General features: G+C 38.9%; 2 protein-coding genes across 2 annotated transcripts in view; both read left to right on the top strand.

Annotated features, from left to right (window-relative positions):
• LOC109997013 (phospholipid-transporting ATPase ID) overlaps positions 1 to 12,319 on the top strand; it is a 38,076-nt gene extending 25,757 nt beyond the window's left edge. Inside the window, exons 14-28 of the mRNA XM_065947743.1 lie at positions 67 to 110; positions 353 to 518; positions 1,406 to 1,594; positions 1,781 to 1,896; positions 2,846 to 3,010; positions 3,104 to 3,215; positions 4,172 to 4,277; positions 4,602 to 4,743; positions 4,960 to 5,143; positions 5,751 to 5,974; positions 6,173 to 6,256; positions 6,493 to 6,738; positions 6,829 to 6,967; positions 7,225 to 7,355; positions 8,031 to 12,319. Coding sequence (XP_065803815.1) covers positions 67 to 110; positions 353 to 518; positions 1,406 to 1,594; positions 1,781 to 1,896; positions 2,846 to 3,010; positions 3,104 to 3,215; positions 4,172 to 4,277; positions 4,602 to 4,743; positions 4,960 to 5,143; positions 5,751 to 5,974; positions 6,173 to 6,256; positions 6,493 to 6,738; positions 6,829 to 6,967; positions 7,225 to 7,355; positions 8,031 to 8,360 — 2,378 coding nt within the window. The 3' untranslated portion in view covers positions 8,361 to 12,319. The remainder of the gene's footprint in view (positions 1 to 66; positions 111 to 352; positions 519 to 1,405; positions 1,595 to 1,780; positions 1,897 to 2,845; positions 3,011 to 3,103; positions 3,216 to 4,171; positions 4,278 to 4,601; positions 4,744 to 4,959; positions 5,144 to 5,750; positions 5,975 to 6,172; positions 6,257 to 6,492; positions 6,739 to 6,828; positions 6,968 to 7,224; positions 7,356 to 8,030) is intronic.
• A 1,739-nt stretch (positions 12,320 to 14,058) lies between these two features.
• Positions 14,059 to 21,644, top strand: part of dapk1 (death-associated protein kinase 1) — a 74,718-nt gene continuing 67,132 nt past the window's right edge. Inside the window, exons 1-2 of the mRNA XM_020651373.3 lie at positions 14,059 to 14,203; positions 15,807 to 16,032. Of these exons, the coding sequence (XP_020507029.2) occupies positions 15,929 to 16,032 (104 nt within the window). The 5' untranslated portion in view covers positions 14,059 to 14,203; positions 15,807 to 15,928. The remainder of the gene's footprint in view (positions 14,204 to 15,806; positions 16,033 to 21,644) is intronic.

Genomic DNA, 21,644 nt, shown 5'->3' with positions numbered 1-21,644 from the left:
TAACCGTTTGATTTGTGCTTAATATGACAACAGACATGCAGTTCAGATATTTTTTCTCTTTCTCAGGGGATGTGTATGACTACACTGGTCAAAGACTAGAAATTACAGAGGTGAGTTGGTGATTAAGCAAGTCGTCGCACCTGCTTGGCAAATTTGTTTTATCTTGCTGTGTGAATTTACATAGATCTTCCTTCTGCAACATCCCTGTCTGTTTACAACAGTATCCCTTTATCATCTAAAAACCACCAGACTAAATCCATTCTAAAGTCTTTAACTTATAACTCTAACATTTCTGAACTCTTGTTACCAACTTCTATCTCGTTAAAAATGTTCTCTCACTCTCTTGTAAAAGGATACAGAGAGGGTGGACTTCTCCTTCAACCGGTTGGCTGACCCTCGCTTCATGTTCCATGACCACGCCCTGGTGGAGGCAGTGAAGCTTGAGAACCCTGAGGTCCACGCTTTCTTCAGACTGCTGGCCCTGTGTCACACCGTGATGGCTGAGGAGAAGAGAGAAGGTGAGGGGGGAGTGTTTGTACGTGAGCTTGTGAAGGATGGATTTGTCTGTAATAAGAAATAAAACATCAACCAGTGGCATGATTTCGGTCTCATTCCAGTAAAAGTACAAATTCCAATGCTTCAGCTCGTCTACTGCTTCAAGGACTACAACCTGAAGCCAAACATGGTAGTGACAAAAACTGCAGCTCCTCAAATGACCACTGGAAGCTGACCTTTGTACAGTGAACTGAATGCACAGCGGCTGAAGATATTTTTGAAAACAAAGCGTGTATATTTTTTGTAGAAAACTCTGAATGGCACACAGTTCAGACGAGACGGACCTCAGCCTGACCTAAAATAATGAACAAAGGTTTTTTTGGTAATTAAGTGACTAAAAAAAAATATGTTAAAAAGTGAATAATTCATTTATCTTTTATCACTCAATATAAAGCTGACCTGGTCAATATGACCCAAATGAGAGTTAATACTCATATAGAGCCTAATATAGCTTGACTGAACCGAAACAATAAACATGTTTTCAGCCAATTAAAAATCCCTTTTGGTCGCTACAGTTTATTCGCTCAATCGTGAAATTTCATTAATTCATACACCTATGTTGTCACACGCTTCTACAGTATATCTTTGTACTGCTTTGTTGTAGGTTTGTAATCTAAAACTTTTCTTAAATTCACTGCTTCAAAAATGTTCAGCAACTCAAAGACAAGTGGTAGTTAAAATCTGGAGGAAAATTGAGCCTTCATTTTGTTGTAAAACTACACAGTTGGTTAATCTTTATCTATAAAAAAAAAAGCTTTGTAGCAACAGCTAACATTAGCATTTCTCCAAATCCATGTTAACAGTGCTGTGCTTCCTCCAGTGACAGAGGCATTTCTTTTTCTCCCAACAGGTGAGATTTACTACCAGGCCCAGTCTCCGGATGAGGGAGCTTTGGTCACTGCAGCCAGAAACTTTGGCTTCGTCTTCCGCTCACGAACACCAGACAGTGTTTCCATAGTGGAAATGGGACAGCAGTGCAGCTATGAACTCCTCGCTATCCTGGATTTCAACAATGTCCGCAAGAGGATGTCTGTCATAGGTATGAAAACTACATTTTGGGAATAAAGTTTCCTAAAAGTTGTGGTCTTGAGTACAGACTGCCGTCTCTAGCCAGACAAAGTGGGTGCATATTTTTGCTTTTTGATCCCTTCTTTTCCTTGTCTTGATCGTCATATTTTTGCTCTCATGTTTCTGTGTTAATACTTGTGTGTATTTGTGTATTTAGTTCGGAGTCCAGAGGGGAAGCTGTCTCTCTACTGTAAAGGTGCAGACACGATCATCTATGAGCGGCTGGATCAGTCCTGCAGCAAGCTGATGGAGGTCACCACAGAGCATCTTAATGTGAGTAATGCGTGCGTGCGTGCGTGCGTGCGTGCGTGCTGCCCTATAAATCCAAACGTTGTATTCTCCAGTGTTCTCCTCCTGTTTCCTTCTAACTGGCTGACAACTAACTGTTTCTCTGGATATTGTACTAAGGCTCACTGGTGTGTCTACAATTGACTCCTCAGAATTGGACTGGGAGAAAACTGTCAGAGGATTTTTTTTTTTAAAACATAAAGAAAACCTGTGTTTGGGTTTGCTTTCACAGGTCATATGGAGACTAGAACATTCAATTAAAACTGTTTCATAACCAGTATAAATCATAACATTGTCTTTAAAGGGACTCCTTAGAGAGTGGGGTGCTGTAGTTTTTTCTTAATGTAACTTTAACTGGAGAATATTTAGCATTTTGTTTAGCACCAAAATTGTCCTGAACAAGATGTATTCATCGTTCATACATCAGATGTGTGTGTGTGTGTGTGTGTGTGTGTGTGTGTGTGTGTGTGTGTGTGTGTGTGTGTGTGTGTGTGTGTGTGTGTGTGTGTGTGTGTGTGTGTGTGTGTGTGTGTGTGTGTGTGTGTGTGTGTGTGTGTGTGTGTGTGTGTGTGTGGCAGGACAATTGTATATATTGGATTGACCCTGCTAATTTAGGGGGTTTAAATGCTCAAGCATGTTAAAAGACTCAAATGTTCTGTTCTGTTTATGTTTGTGCTATACCTCCATTCTCCGTCTCCTCTGAATTTGTCTGCTTATCTCTTCCCTTCTCTTTATTACAGTTTTCCTTGTTCAGTTTATGTTTATGAGAAAAACACTGATTATCTCCTGGCTGTCTGTTTGTGTTCCCCTGTCATGTAGTTTATTAACCTCTTTCTAAAATGTACACAGCTGGACACATGATTTAACTTCTGTTTGTGTTTACACCTGCCTGTGAAGGGTCAATCCATATAAATATTTGCATGCTGATCTGCAGGAGTTTGCGGGGGATGGCCTGAGGACTCTGGCGCTGGCCTACAAAGACCTGGATGAGGAGTATTTCAACCAGTGGAAACAGCGCCACCATGAGGTCAGCACAGCTCTGGATGGCCGAGAGGAAAAACTAGACGAGCTGTATGAGGAAATCGAGAAGGATCTGCTGGTAGGAGAAGAAGCCTCATACTGCTACAGTACATTTATAATACTTTCATCATATTCAGAACATGTTGATTTTTGTGCTTCTGTCGTCGTGTAGCTGCTCGGAGCGACAGCCATAGAAGACAAGTTACAAGACGGAGTTCCTCAGACTATTGAGCAGCTATCCAAAGCTGACATCAAAATCTGGGTTTTGACAGGTGACAAACAAGGTATTTAACACAAGAAATTATGTTTTTGTTCACATATATTAAAACATTTGAGGCTGTTCTTTTCACAGAAACAGGTGTGAAAATGCTTTGTCATGTCTACTAAATCCGAGTCTACTTGTTCGACTGCCTTACTTGACTCATTGTTTAACTTTTTTAAGTGATTGCCAACCCTAGACTATTTTACAACTTGTGCAGATGTCGACACAATGACCAAGATACTTTATATGTAGAAGAAGCTTGTGTAAATGCATCAGACAGTTTGGAGGCTAGATATCTGTGAAGGTTCTCAGTCACCCAGGTCATGGTATTTCAAGGCTTGATCCAAAAGCATCTGGACATGATTCAAGTTCTTGAAGATATTTTACCTCCTTCTTGACGGCTTCCTCAGTTCTAAACTGACTGGTAGTAAGAGGTAAAAAAAAAAAAAGAGAGAGCTAGAAATGAAATAACAAATACATCTTGTAATAGAATTAACAAAAATGTCAAGCTCATTCATCCGGCTTTTTTAGAACTAAAGAAGCCCTCGGAGGAGACAGACGGACAGATAGATTTTAGTGTCTGTTCCACCAGTGACAAATTTTCCTTTGACAAGACTAAACAATAAACACATCTTCTAAAACACAAAGTAAAGGCAGCACAAAAGAGCACAAAAAAGAGGTAACCAAAACTTTAAGCTAAGTCCAGTTACCTTTTGGATTAAACCTTGGGACCTTTGGATTTTCTGATGTTTTCATTATGATCTTTTTAATGGCACACTTTGATGACGCATGAGGTTTTGTAATAGTCTTTATTCAGGTCTGTAAGTTTGTTTTTGTCAGAAGAACTATTGCATTAATTCAGATACTGACAGAAAGGTAATGCAGAATCATTGTTTGATAGTAAACATTGAATTTATTGTTTTTCTACACTGGTGTTGGTTATAGTATTCTTACTGTCGTGGATTGTTTGTGTTGCAGAAACTGCAGAAAACATCGGGTACTCGTGCAACTTACTGCGTGAAGAGATGAATGAGGTCTTCACTGTCTCGGGTAACTCACCGGAAGACGTTAAAGAGGAACTAAGGTCAGAGAAAGTTCTCAAAAACACTTTTTTACCACAACAGAACAAAAGTAGTTTGAATCATTTTTTGTCAGATGCAAAATAATTAAGTTCTTGTTTTTACAACAATCTCTGTAGCTAATCTTAAGCTAAAGGGACACAAGTAAATCATAAGAATAACGTGAAAATTACAAATAAATTCAAATACATAAAGCCAAAGAAGTTAAATCATGTAAATAAACGACAATATGTTTCGTAAAAAAAAAAAAAAAGGAAACTTGTCTTTTTTTACCAGCTTATTGTGTAACTTCCTGTGCAATTCTCCATGTTTATTTTCTTGGTGAGCAGAAATGCACAAACCACCATGAAATCAGTTGTGGAAGAGGATTCAGTGTTTCTGCCACAAGGGACTCTGGTTAATGGTCCTAAAGTGATCGCAGATGAGTTGGTGAACGGAGAGTACGGCCTGGTTATCAACGGACACAGTCTGGTGAGTCTGTGTCTTTTATTATTTGGCTTTCTTATTACTCAGATTGACCTGGGAAAAGGTGATATCTTTATTACACAGACAAAAACCTTTAAGAAATACAGAATAGCTACTGTTGCTGCTGCTGTTGTTGGCATTGTACAGTTTAGATGTTACATTTTAGGCAGTTATACAATGTTTCATCTCATTTATATTCCCCCTATGTTTCGTTTCCCTCAGGCGTATGCCCTGGAGCACAGCCTGGAGCAGGAGTTTCTTAAGACGGCGTGCATGTGTAAGGCAGTGATCTGCTGCAGAGTCACTCCTCTGCAGAAAGCTCAGGTGGTGGAGCTCGTCAAGAAGTACAAGAAGGCGGTCACACTGGCAATAGGAGACGGAGCCAACGATGTCAGCATGATCAAAGGTATCTTCAGCATGACAGATTTAAGGACTTAATGTTGGATTGTTTTTTTTTCCTATGAGGAAACTCATCACTAGGGGAGGTCAAGTGCTTTCATTAAGATGATATACACTGTACATATATAGAAGCTTTTTTTTTTTTTTTTAAATGAAAACTGCCACACCCCCCAGTGTAAGATAATTGGCTTTTTTCATTCAGCTAACTCGTCAACAAGATAACCCTCGGGTTAAATCAGTGATTAAAAAACTGTGCATACTTAAAACTGACTTCATTTCAAGCACAAAGTTGGAGAGAGAGAATGTTTGAGCAACTGGTAAAAACACTGGACCCAGATATTCTTCTTGTTTTCATTGGATCAAAAAAAGAGCTATATGGTGAGAGACTGTTGGACCAATATACGTCAGCTGAACGCAAATGTGTTTTTAATTAATTCAATTTTGTCTCTGGGCCTCCTTTTTAGATGTAAGTGTTGATTATTTATTATGCTGATGATAAGGTTGTTTTTGACGCCCCCTAGTGTTCAACATTTGATTTGAACCTCTTGACTGCAAAAAAAGTCTCCAAACACTTTCCATTCTTTCATTCATTCTCCCTGCCTTTGTCCATGCAGCGGCTCATATAGGTGTGGGGATCTCAGGTCAGGAGGGCATGCAGGCAGTGCTGTCCAGCGACTACTCGTTTGCTCAGTTCCGATTCCTGCAGCGCCTACTGCTGGTGCATGGCCGCTGGTCCTACCTGCGCATGTGCAAATTCTTGCGCTACTTCTTCTACAAAAACTTCACCTTCACCTTTGTTCACTTCTGGTACGCCTTCTTCTGCGGCTTCTCTGCACAGGTGAGACTGAGAGACACTGGCTTTTATTTTTGTTGCTTAGTACCTGATTAATCAATGATAGAGATGAATTAGACATAATACATACAATCTGTAACTGTGCACCACAAAGTCCCAGGAAACTATTGAATGTCTTTATTGTATTCAAGAATAAAAAATGCAAAAGTTTAAAAAGATGTTCTGCTTCTGACTTTTTTTCAGACCGTGTATGATGAGTGGTTCATAACACTCTACAATCTGATGTACACAGCGCTACCTGTTCTGGGAATGAGTCTGTTTGATCAGGTAACTGTTCTGTGATGCATGTGTGTTTTTATGTATTGTGCCAAGGAATGAGAACTGTTAATAAACTCCATTTGACTGCCTTGCATGCAAATAAAAACAGTTGTCCCCTGCTGGCCATTAGGAAGAATGTGCTCCCTATGGCTACAATTTTCTAAACACAATAGCTGCATCTTCTTATTTCAGTCTAGGAGCTCAGTTATACAAGCCTCAAGTCTTTGTCTCCCTCTTCTGGTCAGGATGTGAACGACATGTGGAGTTTCCAGCATCCTCAGCTCTATGTTCCTGGTCAACTCAACCTGTACTTCAGCAAGAAGACCTTCTTCAAGTGTGTCCTCCACAGCTGCTACAGCTCCCTGGTGCTGTTCTTCATCCCCTACGCAGCCATGCATGACACGATGAGGGGTGATGGGAAGGACAGCGCTGACTATCAGTCCTTCGCTCTCCTAACACAAACATGTCTGCTGTTTGCTGTCACCATCCAGGTATGAGGGGCTTCTGGATTATCTTGTAATTTTGCATTTTGCTTATATTTATTTTTTTAAACTACATTTTTTTTCCCTCTGTGTTTGTAGTTGGGGTTGGAGATGTCTTACTGGACAGCTGTGAACACTTTCTTTGTGTTGGGCAGTCTGGGCATGTACTTTGCAGTCACGTTCACCATGTACAGTAACGGCATGTTTCTCATGGTGCCGCCAGCCTTCCCCTTTATAGGTGAGTAGTGAATGCAACAGTTGACAGGAGATTCTGTTTCCCTTTTTTGTTTTTCAGTGTTGACATACATGTCTGCTCCTTTAAGTTCTTTGAACAAAACCCTTCCAGAGTACAGGTGGCAGCAAAGTTCATATGACAAGAATTACGATACCAAATATGGAATCTGAATTAAGTTTAGTATCTTAGCCACTAAGCCAACATCATATTGTATAGTCCTGTATAGTCATTCTGTATAATACTTGTGTATGTCTGTGCAGGAACCGCCCAAAACTCTCTGAGCCAGCCAAATGTTTGGCTGACGATCCTCCTCACCTCCATTCTGTGTGTTCTTCCTGTGGTTACCTACCGTTTCCTGTTCATTCAGCTCTGCCCCACTATCAATGAAAAGGTACAGGCTGGAACAGAACTATTCTATGCTCAACACTTAATTGCACTTGCATGCTAAGATTCAGCTGCACTTGTTATTAATGAATTGATTTTAAAACTCAAACCTTTCCTTTGATTTGATTTTCAAGAAACTGTTTTGAAATAGAGTTTTTTTTATTTATTGTTATCAGTCCTTTCTGTCAGACTGATCTTTAACTATTAGTTAGGAGCTTGTTTGGCATTCTTTTACATGGGCCACTTTGGTTAAATGCAAAAATTATTGACTAAAAAAACACTTTGCTCAATTTGTAGCCTGCAGCTTACTTAATAACTAAATGGCAATCCCATTTACACCCCTGAAGATTATGAGAACCTAAGGAATATCCTCAAAAAGAAATTAAAAGATGACAAAGTAACTTTTTTTTATGTTCAACTATATTAAAGATGTTTAATTTCCATCCATTCACACAAGTGTAATATGAAGGGGGATATTTTTGGTGATTCACCTTTGATAATATTATTTTCTCTATTTTGAATGTTTCATATCAAGACTGCAGTAAAGTAGACCAAAGATAGACTTGTTGTCAATCAGGCTTTGTAGACCTGAATAAAATTACCAAATACATCTCCAGAGTAGTTCAGAAAGTATACCTCCATCAAACATTTTCACTTTGTCACTTTCTGCCCAAACTTTCAGGTGATGTTCAAGGTGAGACAGGCCAAAGCCACGCCTCCCCCTCCACCTCGACGTACCCGCATCCGCCGCACCAGCTCACGGCGCTCTGGCTACGCCTTCTCGCACGCACAGGGCTACGGGGACCTGGTTACATCAGGGCGATTCCTGAGGCGGCCTGCGGTGTCGCGATCTTCAGGTTTCACCAACATTGGTCGCACAACCACTGGCTTCAGTCCCATGGGACGATCGGCGGGGTACAGCCCGACTGGACGGCCACAGAACACCAAGGCGCCAGATGTGGAGGTGACGTCGCTGCAGATGTACAGGACATTCAGAGATCCAGCTCTCTGATAGTAACATTCTGGTTGGAGATGATCTAGGAGAAGGATTACGACAAGAAAGTGAACTTTTTCTTAACATTTCCATTTGTTCCTTAAAAAAACTCAACCTGCCTCTCTGGAGAAGCCATGTCAAACATTTTGGATGGTCTGTCTCGCATCTGCAAAGTCTCCAAAGACAAGGTTTGAAAAAGACAGGACATTTTTTTGCTCCAGGCATTTTATTTTTAGATATTTTAACAAAGGGAACTACACAGGAAGTGTTCATGTGGGCGTGCATGCAGAGCCAACACATGAGAGGTTTCTTACGCTAAAAAAACTGTAACAGGGTGTTTCTTTTTTTTTCTTTTTTTTTAAAGGAGCTACCACAGTGAGACAAAGTGTCATCATGTTTACAAACTACCAGGACTTCATTACAGTCCAGATTCACAGAAGGACTTTGTACAAAGGAAATAATCAGCAAAGCCATTTTATATGGGAATATATTTATATTATACTTTGAGTGTCTTTTTAAAGCGTTATGTTCACCTATCCTAAAATCTGTACAGCCAGTAAGCACTTTGGGAGAAAACTGAATGTTTGTAAGATTATGAATGTGTAAAACTTAACCCTACAAAAAAACCTCTCCTCAGGAGGAGTAGATATTGATTTTTGAAGCAGGATTAAGCATTTTTAACAGTTGGACATCTTCATTTGTTTTTGTTTTTTTACTATCTGAGTTTAAAAAGTATTTCATGCAACTTTAATTGAAATTAGTATATATGAGGGAACATGTGCTGTTTTCAATTTACATTCTATAGAGGAATATTAGTACCATGATGCAATGATTTTTTCTCTTTTTCTTTTTTTCCTTTTTTATACACGGGTTTATGGTCGATTTCATATTGGCTTAAAAAATATAAAATGTATTTTTTTACAGATAAGGGGAAAAAAACATTTGCAAGATCTCCATGCTATAAGCACAAAAGACAACTTGGAACTAAGACTGTAAGGTTTTCTTTACAGACCCAGATTTGGATTTTTGCCTGATGATATCTAAATTTCCTTAAGAGTGACTTCCTTTTTTTTGCACCTCAGTGTTTCATAAATGCACCTTGAGTTACATCTTCAAGCCAAAGTACTGTAAGCATCCCCATGGTTGCAATTGAAGGGGCGGGGGCAGTCCGAGCAACGACCTCGGACGAGGACCCTATTGTATCTGTAGGAGTTATTCTTATTTTCCTTTGCACAAATGAATCGCTAATTTGGGGATTTTAACGTGCATGAAAACTCACAATTTTTGTCACTCACAAGTGCGAGGAAAAGTGGCTCAGTGGCGCCCCCTTGAAATGTTCTAAAATTCAGCCACTCGCTACGATTTAACTTACATGCACATTCATTATTTTGCATGTTAACAATGCCAATACCTACAAAAAAGCCTCCTAACTTCATGGTGAAATGTCTTCAGGAAGCGTAATTTTCACCATTTACAGAGTATCTGTATTGGAACGCACTTGCCTGAGGGGATGTGACTATGCTAGGCTGTAGGCAAACCTTTTGTTTATCCACTTTTTCAGTTGCTGTAGGGAAATCAACCAGATCTACCTGTATTGTGGGGAGGTTGATCATACTGAAAACACACTACAAATTTGACAGTGTGATCTTTTAGCTCATTAAGAGGCATATTTAGGTTCATTAACAGGTTGAATAACTATAATAATGTATAGTGACACATCTTCATTTGTGTTATTGCTTCAGCAAAAGTTTGCTTTTAAATATCTGAAATCAGACTGAATGACTGATCCTTGGCTGTTACTGTATGTGTCTTATTTCCAACATCTCCTTCCTCCAGTGTTGTATCTGCTCACTGACAGTAAGATATAATGTAAAAGACAAAACAAGAGCTGCTTTAGTATTTGAAAGGAAATGACATTTCATAATTATGCAAATCAGAGTCAATGACGACAAGAATTCCTGAAGGAAGAATAGGGTGTTTAAAAAAGATTTTATGCAACCATGTCAATGATTTTAAGTAAAAACAAGAAACAGGGTATTTTGTGAAGTCATATTTGTCAGTGGACAGCTGAAGAGGTGCTCCTGTGGGTCTTTGGGGTCCCTTCAATTTATTATGAAGTATGTGAATGTTTGAAAAAATTTGTTTTTTAAAGTGTAGAATTGGAACGTTTCTTATTTGGTTATTGCCTCGATTAGTTTTCTTCTAAAGGCTTCATGATTTACCAGTGACAATGTTTCTATGCAATGCTGGATTTGCTGTTTCCACTCAACAGTTTTTCCACTACAGTTGAATTTAAAACCATCAAGACGGCTAATAGATAATGCGTCGAAGCATCTGTTTTGTTTGGATCTGAACAAACACATGTTTCCAAGAGTTGAATGTATTTCTCATCTTACAGCGGGGAACCAGCGATTATTTGAAGCCCTTTTGTGTTTTCTCTTAAGTACAATTTTTGCTCAGAAAACAAAAACTCGTGCTGGATGACAGTGTGGTGACACTGGTTTTACAAAGTGCATTATTATCAACAAAGTCGGAAACGTGAAGTATTCTTTAAGAAGATATCTTAGGTTTGAAAATGAAAAGAAACATTTACTGTGTGTCGTTAAAACTATTGTACTCGTTCTTTTAACCCACACAGTGGACATTTTCCTCTGATGTCACAGTCAGGCAGAGAAGCGAAGATGGTGTTATAATGATTTACTGCTGTGTTCAGGGTTGCACTTCCTATGTATAAACATAGGAAACCTGGAAACTTTTTATAATATCACATGCTTCTTGATTGATCAGTGGTAGAAACGATAATGGATAGTGGGAATTTGGAGGGACAATATATATATATATAACCATTTAACATATTTGATTACCCATTAGCTGAAATTAGACACCAGCTAACATTAGCATTCAACGTATGGAAGCCCCTTTGGACATGCATGCCTACATTTCATTTTAAAACTTTTTCCCATGATAAGAAGTACATTTGGGTTGTTTTCTAAAGATCTTGCCTCATTACTTTTTTTTAAGTCAGGATAACAACTCGGGTATCCTGTGCAAACAAGTTAATATTAGTCATTTTCTCGAAATCAAAGAAAAGGACGTAAATGGGTCGAGATCATGAAAAAACAATCAGAAATCAATCATTATCGGAAAACGGAAAAATATGGATGGCTGTATGTCCGCTCAGGGCTTCTGTATTAGAACAGTTCTTTGCCAACTTCACCGTTAATAGATGTTATTTGACCATGTCATATTTAAATCATTATCCTTTTTGATAACAGCATTTGGCCCTCACACTCTGAGTAACATGTCAAAGGAAAATGCCCACTGTGAGAATATTCTAAATTGAATCTTTATCCAAGTGTTTTGTTTTGATTGTTGTTAATGTTCAAATCAAGCTCTGTTTAATGTTTTCTATCCCAGTTTTAGCATTCTCATGACTGATTTACAAAAGCAATTTGTCAGCAACAAATACACACACGAAACACAGAAGGTGATTTTCAGATATATAGAATGGAGCCTTTAAAGCACATTAATCTCAGCTTTGCCTTCACCATAAGTGGAAAACATATTAATCACCGGAGGACAAGGAAAGTTTATTAATATGGCAAATTTCATCACCATGGTAACTCAAAGTGCTTCACACAAGACATTAAAAGCATAACGACAAAGGGAAACAGAAACATTCAAATAGAACATTTTAAAAATCACTAAAACAGTCAGTTAATAAAAGGGGGCCACCACACAGTCCACTTATGTGTTGTAAATATTTCCCCACTTGTTCTGTGGTACTTTCTCAAGTGAATTGTAGCCACAGTTGTGTTTATAATGGATAGGTTACTCTTTTATCTACAGCCCTGAAGACTGAAACTGTTGTATGTACAATGTATGATGCATTGTTGATGTTTGACACTGCTCCTCCTGATAACAGTTTTTACTATATTTTCTACTTTTTACTGCAATAAAAAGATCTTACAGATCAACATGTTTTATCTTTGCTGTTTACTCTTTTTGAAGATTTGTCATTTTGCGTTATATCGTTGATTTTTGTAATGTGTGCAAAAAATATATTGTGGATACTTAATGCAATTTTAGTTATAGAAATATGTTTGAGATGCAAAAATCACAGCCTCTAAGTGCTGATGAACTAAAATAAATATTTTTTGTTGATTTATCTTAATTTTGTGTCCCAGCCTAAAGCAGACACAACCCACAGCAATCCAACTATTGCTGTCTCTAATGAGAAAAAATGTTTTGTTCTGTAAAACATCCACACCATACAGGGCTTTGTGAATACAGTTGCACAGTTTTTAATTGACAAACAGGTGTCAAAAACATGCAAAAATGCTGCTTTCACTTCAGCTGGTTCGTGTCCGATATGCCATTTTATTTTTTCAAAATGCAAAATGATTTGGTTCAGCTTCTTCCCTAAGTTGGTGGTCAAATTACTCTGAAAGCTCTGAGTACATTTAATCCTCTACACTGGCAACAGAATTGAAGTTACAACAGTTTTTTCATTTTAATGAAAGAAGCTTCAACATGCACTGTCTTTACAATTGTAATATATTTTTGTTGTCAATCATTTTCAGATTCTCTCTCAGTTATAAATCATGTTGGATTCTAGCTGCTGTCAGAAATCTCACACAGTATCTTTACAGTCAGTGTGCCATCTGAAGAAAAGCAGAGCAAATCAGATATGATGGTAACTTCATTTCACACTTCTCCTTGACTGGGCATGCACAATACATATCAAAGTCATAATGAGTCTCAGAGAGGGGCCCTCCTGTTCTAATTTGTAAAGTTTGTCTCAAAGTAAGTCAATGGGGGCAAAATCTGCCTCTTTCTCAGAGCATGCTGGGAGAGGCTCTGGCCCCCCCGCAGCCTTAGGAAGACAAAGGCCTGATAGATAAATGGACGGATGGTTTCCTAGTGAATCATTTACACCCTGAGATTTTAAGGATGATTATGTATTGATTGATGATTAAGTATTTCTGTAATGTTTTGTTTCATTTTAAAAGAGAATAAGAACATTTTGGTATGAAAAGTTTTGCTTTGTGCTGAACATCTTTTCAAAAATAAAATAAACCAAAAATAAAATCATTAAAATTAATACAAGCCTACAGGACAAAAATGCCAGTGGGCACTATGACTCAGAATAAAGATAAATAACTCCCCAACATTGTTCAAGACTGTATACATAAACACAAGTACAACCAAATACAACTGTAAAATGCATCTGAATGATGTTCTAAAAATATAATAGAATTAAACTTTTACATTCTACCCTCTTAATCATTTTAAATGTGAAAATGGTCTTGCATTTCGCCCGCTCACATCAATCATCTCATCCAAATTAATACAAGAAAAATAATAACGATTAATTAAACCTAAATGATCGGCTTAGCTGTAATAAAATTAAAAAGTGAAAGCTTTGCTGCCCTCCTGCGAGCGAAAACAGCGGCTTCAACTGACAGACAACGATGCTGCATTTAAGGCACGTGGTGACACGAATTTTACGGCTTCTTTTTTTTTTTTAAACGCAGCTTTGCTTCAAAATATCTCTAGGCAAACACAAGGGAATGAATTAGCCTTGTCAAGCATATACACTCTTTTTTTTCTTCTATTATTGTCTGGTGCGTGCATTTAACTCGCGGTCAGTGCCGAACTCGAGTCGCTCAAACGCAGATTCACAAATTACCCATTAACCTGAACACACCACTTGCCTTACATTGTTAAACGCTGATTTCTCCCGTTCAAGCCAGGAGCATTTTGTCTTCCGTGAGCCAAACCGGGGTCACAGACACCCGCAAAAAGCTTGAAACCTCGTCTTCGTTTGGCAGCAGGGCACACACTGAAAAAACTACGAGGTACTTTGCATTGTATTCATTATATTCGTCTTAGTTTTGGGATTAAGAAGGAGCCAGAAACGCTCGGAAAACAGGTTTCTGAATATTTCATTCTGCAGAGGAATATACAGGAGGCGAGTCGTGCTGATAATTAGGAAGAAGATACGCGGTTTGGCTTTTCAATTGTGTTTTTTTTTTTTCTCCAGGTGTGACTTCTTTTACGTGTTTCGGTTAACGGGGTTATACACCTGTCCGGGTCCACTGGGGTCATTTTCTGAAGATAGGCGAACGATATGACCATTCAACAGTCAGACTAACAGGAGGAGGAGTAGGCTAAAACGTAGCGTGTTTCCCATGGCTACACCAAGCTTTCTCAAGGGCTGTTTGTATTTCTAACCAGCCTGGGGCGGGGGGGTTACTACTAAGATACTACTTTTATCTTTAAAATTCGCTGCTGTTATGAAATAATAACTAGAACTTGTGCTGGGGAAACAACAGAGATGGTGAGGACAGGAGTCGTGACGTCGCCCTGGAGGTGCAGGTTCATCTTTCCGTCAGGTTTCCTTTTGTTGACCATAGTGATGTGCAGGTCCTGAACAAGTCGGCTCAACGAACCGGCTCCTTTAATTGAACGAGGGGAGCCGGTTCCTCCTACAGGAGTCTATTATTATTATTATTATTATTATTATTATTATTAACACGTTTGTTATTAACTAATTCAAGGCTCAATAAATCGGTTAATCTATTTACAAAGAATTATAAATGTTATAAATGGGGAAAAATGTGAAACATCAAGGATTTTTTAACAGAGCAATACAATACTGTATGCATTAAGCTATAGGCAATATGAGCAGAAACATTATTATCAAAATACTTTTCTAAATTGCTCAATATCAATTTTTTTTTAATCATTATTTATGACTGAGGTTGCTGGTTGATTGTGGGATTTAAACTTATTTGCTGTGAATTGTGTTTATAATTCACAAGGGTTGTTGTTGTTGTTGTTGTTGTTGTAACAGGATGAGTCAGAGGTCTCCTCCTCTCCAAAACAAACACACCCATAAAATAAACCAGTAAGCACTTAATTAAGACGTTTTGTCATTTTTCTTTCTCTTTCTGGACATTAAGTTAGGATCCTACCGAAGCCCCCGAAGTCCCAAAAAAATAAAAAATAAACAATATATTGTGCGCACAATTTATTATGTTGTGATAGATATCGATCATCAAACTAACCCTTTTTTTTTACTTCTTGAGACTTCAGGGGCTGTGTAGGATCCTTTTTTGTTCATTGTTCATAACCTGAATGTGGTAAGTTTTAAAAAAAGGAAGTGATACAAGAGCAAATACTCAAATTTTGATTTAGTTAAAAAAAAAAAATCCAGAGCTGGTTTATTGGTTCCAGCTTTTTGAGAGCTGAAAGAGCCGGGTCCCCTGAGCTGGCTTTCTGAGTTGAGCAAAATGATCCGGCTCACAGAAAAGAGCTCAAATTCACATCACTAGTTAACTGAACACACACACCTTTTTATCCTCAAACATTTGCTGCAGTCAGGTTTCATGGCTGATGTCTAATTGTTTTCTGTCCTCCTTTTATTCCTTTTTTTTTTCCTCCACTTGCTTGTGGAAGATCTAACATGACTTGGTGGATTGTTTGGCTGTAACCCTGCCTACACCAGAGGCTGCTGCTGGTAGGGATGGTGCCGCTGTGAAGAACCAGTGTGCCGTTTCAGAGTGGAACGGGGGGACGACATGCCTGTTGTGGGGAGTAAAGGGAGGAAGTGCCCAGACAACATGGCTGTTTTCAGCCCGGAAAATGTTGAGGATTTTTACGAGATTGGAGACGAATTGGGGAGGTAAGTTACACTGAGCTTTATCTTTTTTCCTAATGCATATAAACTTCCCCTTTTCATGGTGTGACCAGTGCTATTTTACACCTCTAAGGTAATATTTAGATGTAGGTACTGCATCTATACAAAGTGGGTTTAAAATACTCCTGAATATGTTTTTTCATGTCATTCTATACCCACAACTCTGCATGGGTTTAGTCCATATAAACGGTGACTGATGCATGTCTCCCCCAAGCCAGCATGAATGCACGCACAATGTGCCTCTGACTGGGAGTATTCCCCAGGACATGCCTCCCCCCTCATTGAGTGCATCTTGATAGGCTCTGATTAATGCAGTCCATAATGCAGTATTGTCAGTGATGAAGAGGTTAGCGTCTGTTACTGTAGCTGTAGCTGCCTCCTCCTGGAGATTTATTGCAGGACGAGGCAGACTGGATCATTGTATGTCTTTTTATAGGAAGAGGATTTGCATCGTGCGGCACAGCCTGCCGTCATTTCATTCATTCAGTCTGTGCTGTGAAAGGTGACAGCTTGACTATGGCAATAAATGTGTGGAAAGTCGGTTAAACTTCTAAGCCCAGTGGCCACATTAAGCTTAAAGATACAGTGATGTCCTTGATTGAATGTGCTTTCCTGTTACATATGAAACCAGTGTGTAAAAAAAAAAAAAGAGACACTTAACTGTTGCCAGGATTTAAACTGTATGACATAACAGCAAATGTAAAATTACACAAGAAAGGATGACTTTATTCCCGAAGGGAATGGCAGAGTCTTCTCAAATGACTGTCAGAAATATGGGATTGGATCTCTGCATATTTCATCAAAGGCACACATGTCCTCCATCTTGGTAATAATCAACCAGTGGTTTTGCCTGTCTGGCAACACTACTTCTTCTTTTAGCACTGACATTCAGGCACTGTGTGGGTGAGCTGAAGTGGCTGTAACTGCTTCACTGTGCTACTTTGGTAATAGAGACGTTTGGCAAGCTTTGTGTAATGGGATAGAATTTCTGTCTGGAGGTAAAGAGATATGAGTGTGACAGAGTCTTGCTTGGTTGTTATCTTAAAAAAAAAACAAGGTCCATTCTCTTGGCTTGTCTGCCATCATGGAGTGACAATCATGAAATGTTTAACATTTGTGATGTAGAAATGTGGTCAACATTTTAAGTCTCTATTGTGTAAGAAAAACATCCAGTGCTACCAAAGTAGAGTGTTTCACAAAGTCTATTTTTGGAAGGATGTCATGCCCTGACAAGAAGAAAAATATTATGTATAATTTTGGAGACATCTGAAGGCTAACGCATTTATTTTTTGATACCTTGTCCTATTTTTAAAACTCCATAATTAATTTGATATTCAGCCTATATGTAAAACTAAATATCGACCTGTAAACGGAGATCATCATCTGTTTGAGGTTGACATTTTTGCATGGGCAAAAAAAACAAACATGTTCTTAATCTACAGGTAGAAGTGAACTCTTGGCAATGTCTTGGCCATTTATTAGTAAGTGTGTAAATTGATTTTTGTAACCAACATATCTTAGAAGCCAATTCCTCTTATTTAATTTTCTTAGATTATTTGTTTTGCAGACCCTTATCATTATACAGCATCAATAGTTTTTAGTGGAATTGAAAACAGTGATGCAAAAACCTCATTGTCACTTAACATGAATCATGATCACAATTGTAACATCTGTCAGTTGTAATTGTGACATCTGTCATTATACTGCTGCTGACACTTAATAATGTGACTGTATTGATTGGCCCATGGGTGACAGCAGGGCTTTAGGCTCACCTTTCAGTGGGCTTACAAAGAATTGAACACACTGCTGATTATCAAACCTAACAACAGGACATCTGCTCATGAACATGTGTATTATTTGAATATTGATGTATCTGGCTTGGATGATTGGATCACTAAACATGGAAGCCTTGAAGAAAATGAGTGGTTTCGGTTAAGAAAACAGTCCATTTTAGCATGAACAATGTCAGATGTGAGTATCTCTTTTCATTAGTCAGATTAAAGAAGTATTACCTGCACCGTACTGTAATGCCTTGCAAAAGACAGGGAGGCTGTTACTCTGACTGTACATCAGGCTTGACTCTCGCTTGAATTGGAATGAGTCCCATTTGGTTGGGTAAATGGGAAAATGGAAAATCACCCAAGCAGAAATGTTATCCTTCCACTGATACAAACACTGCTGTGGTTAGCTTGCATGGCAGAACCAAAAGCTGCTGAAGTGAGCTTGCAAGCAGCTTAATGAGGAGGAGAGTGTGGCAGAAATAATGCACCTGCAAGGATTCAGTAAAAACAGCCAGAGGGGATGTTTAAGGGTGAGGTGTACAGCCTGATCCTGTCTTTAAGCCACTGGAATGACCTGCTAAAGCCTCTCAAGTCGTCCCTACCCAGCATGATTTATTCATCAGACCTCTAGTTAACCGCCTTATGACCTTGACCAGTCTTTCTCTGCCTTGTCAGTGTGGTGTGTGTAAATGTAGGATAACCAGTAAGAGTTTTTTTTACTATCCCAAGGATAGTAATGACTCTGCACCAGAGGCAAATCAGAAAACTGGATTTAGATGTGCAAAGTGAACTGTCATTGCTGGAGCTATGGTGGGAGTAGCTGTTGGTCCTCAGGAGAAGAGTCAAGTTGTTAGCTACAGAGCTGCGTTGGAGAGTGTGAAAATATCTCGTTAGTGAATCAGTGGTCAAATACTCCTTTTTCAAACAGGGTCTAAAGAAAGGCCAATTCGCCTGTGTTTAAAGGGCTCCTTATAGAAATGGCCTCTGCTGCTGGTGTCCTCCAAACACTTCCCTCTAATAAGCAAAGCACCGGTCAAATCTGTGCCCAGTCAGTCTCTTATTGCCTCATAGATTGGCAGAAAATGTTCACTTCAGATTGGATATCATAGGGGAATTATTACAGCCTCTAGCATCTCAAAGGATCTCCCATTTGATACCGCCTCAATATGAAGAGATGGAAGAAGCATCATTGAAGAGTCTAAGGGTTTTGATAGTGTTGGTGTTTGGTAACATCTGTCAACCTGCCAAAATAAAACACTCTGTCAGGGCTTAGGGCCTCTTAAGTCTATGTTTGAGAAGTATAGTCGCACACTGATGGGTGTGTATGTTTTTCCCTGAGCTTCCAAACCTGTTGTGAGTTGCTCTTAAGCTAAAGGATTTCTCAGGGTGTATGGATCTATTTATACACTTGAGTTTTTATATTTTTGTGATACTTTATCAATACTAAATGTTTTTTTGGGAAAAAGTTTTTATCAATCTTTTTTTTGCTAATGTAGGCATTCTTTTATTTATTTACTCAGACTGCACAAAAGCAAACACACAAAGCAGCACATAATGCAGTGATAAGAGGTTGGCTACTGGATACATACAATACTGTTAGTGTTGTTGTTGTTGTATTATGTTTTATTGTCATTGTATATTTATCTGATTAATATGATTGAAAGTATCAGTTTAGAGTATCAGTAAACCCTTCTGTTGGTCTGACTGGCAAAAGCAGGCAATCTTTTAGGATTACCTCAGCCTGGCTCTTCTTTAGCAAAACACAGCAGCTTCCAAGTCTTTATGAAAACAAACTGGGAGCAGATTTACTGATGGTGTCATGTGAGTTCTGTTTTTTTTTTTTTCCCTTCAGTTTCCATGTTGACTTTTTTTTTAAGGCACACTCTGACTCAGGCACTTTCTGACTGACTTTGAGAGCAATATAACTAAAACACAAGCTGACTGTGGAACACATTTTGAGACCTTGCCTTTAATCGAGTCCTCAGTCTTACATTTAGCATATTTTTGCAGTGCTCTGTCTCTGTCATTTGCCTGCATTAATGTCACTGCTGTGTGGCTCTCTTTCAATTGGACCTCATTCCATGTGTGTGTTGTTGCCGTCCGTAGGAGAGTGGTTTATGTATTTCAAAAGGGATTCTGCAATGCAAATCAACATAAAGCGTTAAACTGGAACTGAATTTAGGGCATTCCTCAGCAAAAATCATCCCAAATACTTTTTCTATGAATACAAAATAGGATTATATATATGCATGAGGTCCACTTTGGGCTCCTTTTTTTAAAGAGAGATATGATTACAAGTTTATTTCCCCTGAAACAGCTAGTTTATATGCAGCTCATTGAAAATATTTCTGCTGATTAAAAAGAAGACTTTTTTTTTTTCAAACAACACAACCACCAGCTAATGCCAGGCATTCACTCCATGTAGACTGTGCCCCAGCCACTGACCTAGATTTACCCCCCTACCCTGGGTTGAATTATTGGGCGGAGGAGCAGTCTGGGATCGCAGGAGTGGCCTTGATGAGGCCTGCCACTCACCCCCCCCCCCCCCCCCCCCCCCTCACCCCCACCCCCAGGGGGCTGCAGCGCTGTCACATTGACGCAGTGTTGCCTCTTTTTGAGACAAGGATTTTCTGAATACATTACTAAAAGATTATAATATTTATAATATCTAAAGCCTTATAATAATTCATAATTTTACCTTTGACTTTAGGATTTTTTAAATTAAAAATGACTGATATAAGAGGAAATGCATAGGTTACACAGAATGGATTATCTTTGTAGTTCCTATTTTGAACAATATTTACAGTGTTAAAGGTTTAACAACCAAAACGCTTTTCTGAAAGCTTATTTTATGACAAGTATATTAGGTGACACCAGGCAGAATCCTGTATTACACAGGCGCTGATTAGCTTTGAATTAGTGCTCTTTTTTTAAATTTAAGCCTCTGGTGGGGATTTTACTTAGCAATAACAAAGTTGATTGATAAAACATCTCTGGAATAAAAGTGCAGAAACTAGCTTACAGCAATCACATGGTTCATCATGTGGAAAACATATTAGCTCCATGTTTAAATGCTAATACAAGATCATTTGGGCTCCACTGTCTTGCTTCTGCATTTTTTCCACATTTCAGTCATTTAGCAGACAACATTGGGTTCACTGAGTGCAGAACACTAAGCTTCAGTCTACACTGCCCACAGCATCTAGTAGTAGTAAAAGTAGTAAGGAATGTATGTGTCAGAGAGGCATGATGATATTCACTGTGACTTTGAGATCATCCTGTAAGAGAGAAGTGCCAGAAAAAATAATAAAAATAAGACAAGAGCTAAGAACAGAAATGAGTGCAGAAGTAGATCATGGTGCAGGTTTTCTGGCAGACATTACTCCTGCAGGGTTCAGATTTGAAGTCAGATTTTCTTCCTTTTGTCTGCAGGGCCCGTCTGTCCGGGTGACTTAAGCCATGTGATCGCTCCAGTCAGCCTCTTCAAATTGCGGTCAGCTTACAAGTCAAATTGAAATCTGACTCATTTGGAATGTCCTCAAGAAGCATAATGAGTTATTTTCAATTAATCCTTGCAGTCAATAGAGGATAACTGGATCCCTGCCAACTGTGTTAGTGGGTGAAAGGCAGGGGTGTCATGTTCTGTGTGTGTGTGTTTGTGTGTGTGTGTGTGTTTGTGTGTGTGTGTGTGTGTGTGTGTGTGTGTGTGTGTCTGTGTGTCTGTGTGTGATGGGTTGAGCGTGTTGAGGAGGAGCAACAACTATTTGTGGTCATTTAGACGTGACCTGCTGGCAGTCAAGCGTGTAAACTGAGGGG

The sequence above is a fragment of the Labrus bergylta genome, chromosome 2 (assembly GCF_963930695.1).
Source record: "Labrus bergylta chromosome 2, fLabBer1.1, whole genome shotgun sequence".
Classification (NCBI taxonomy): domain Eukaryota; kingdom Metazoa; phylum Chordata; class Actinopteri; order Labriformes; family Labridae; genus Labrus; species Labrus bergylta.
The sequence above is the reverse complement of the archived record's forward strand: the minus strand, read 5'-3'. Positions and strand labels throughout refer to the sequence as shown.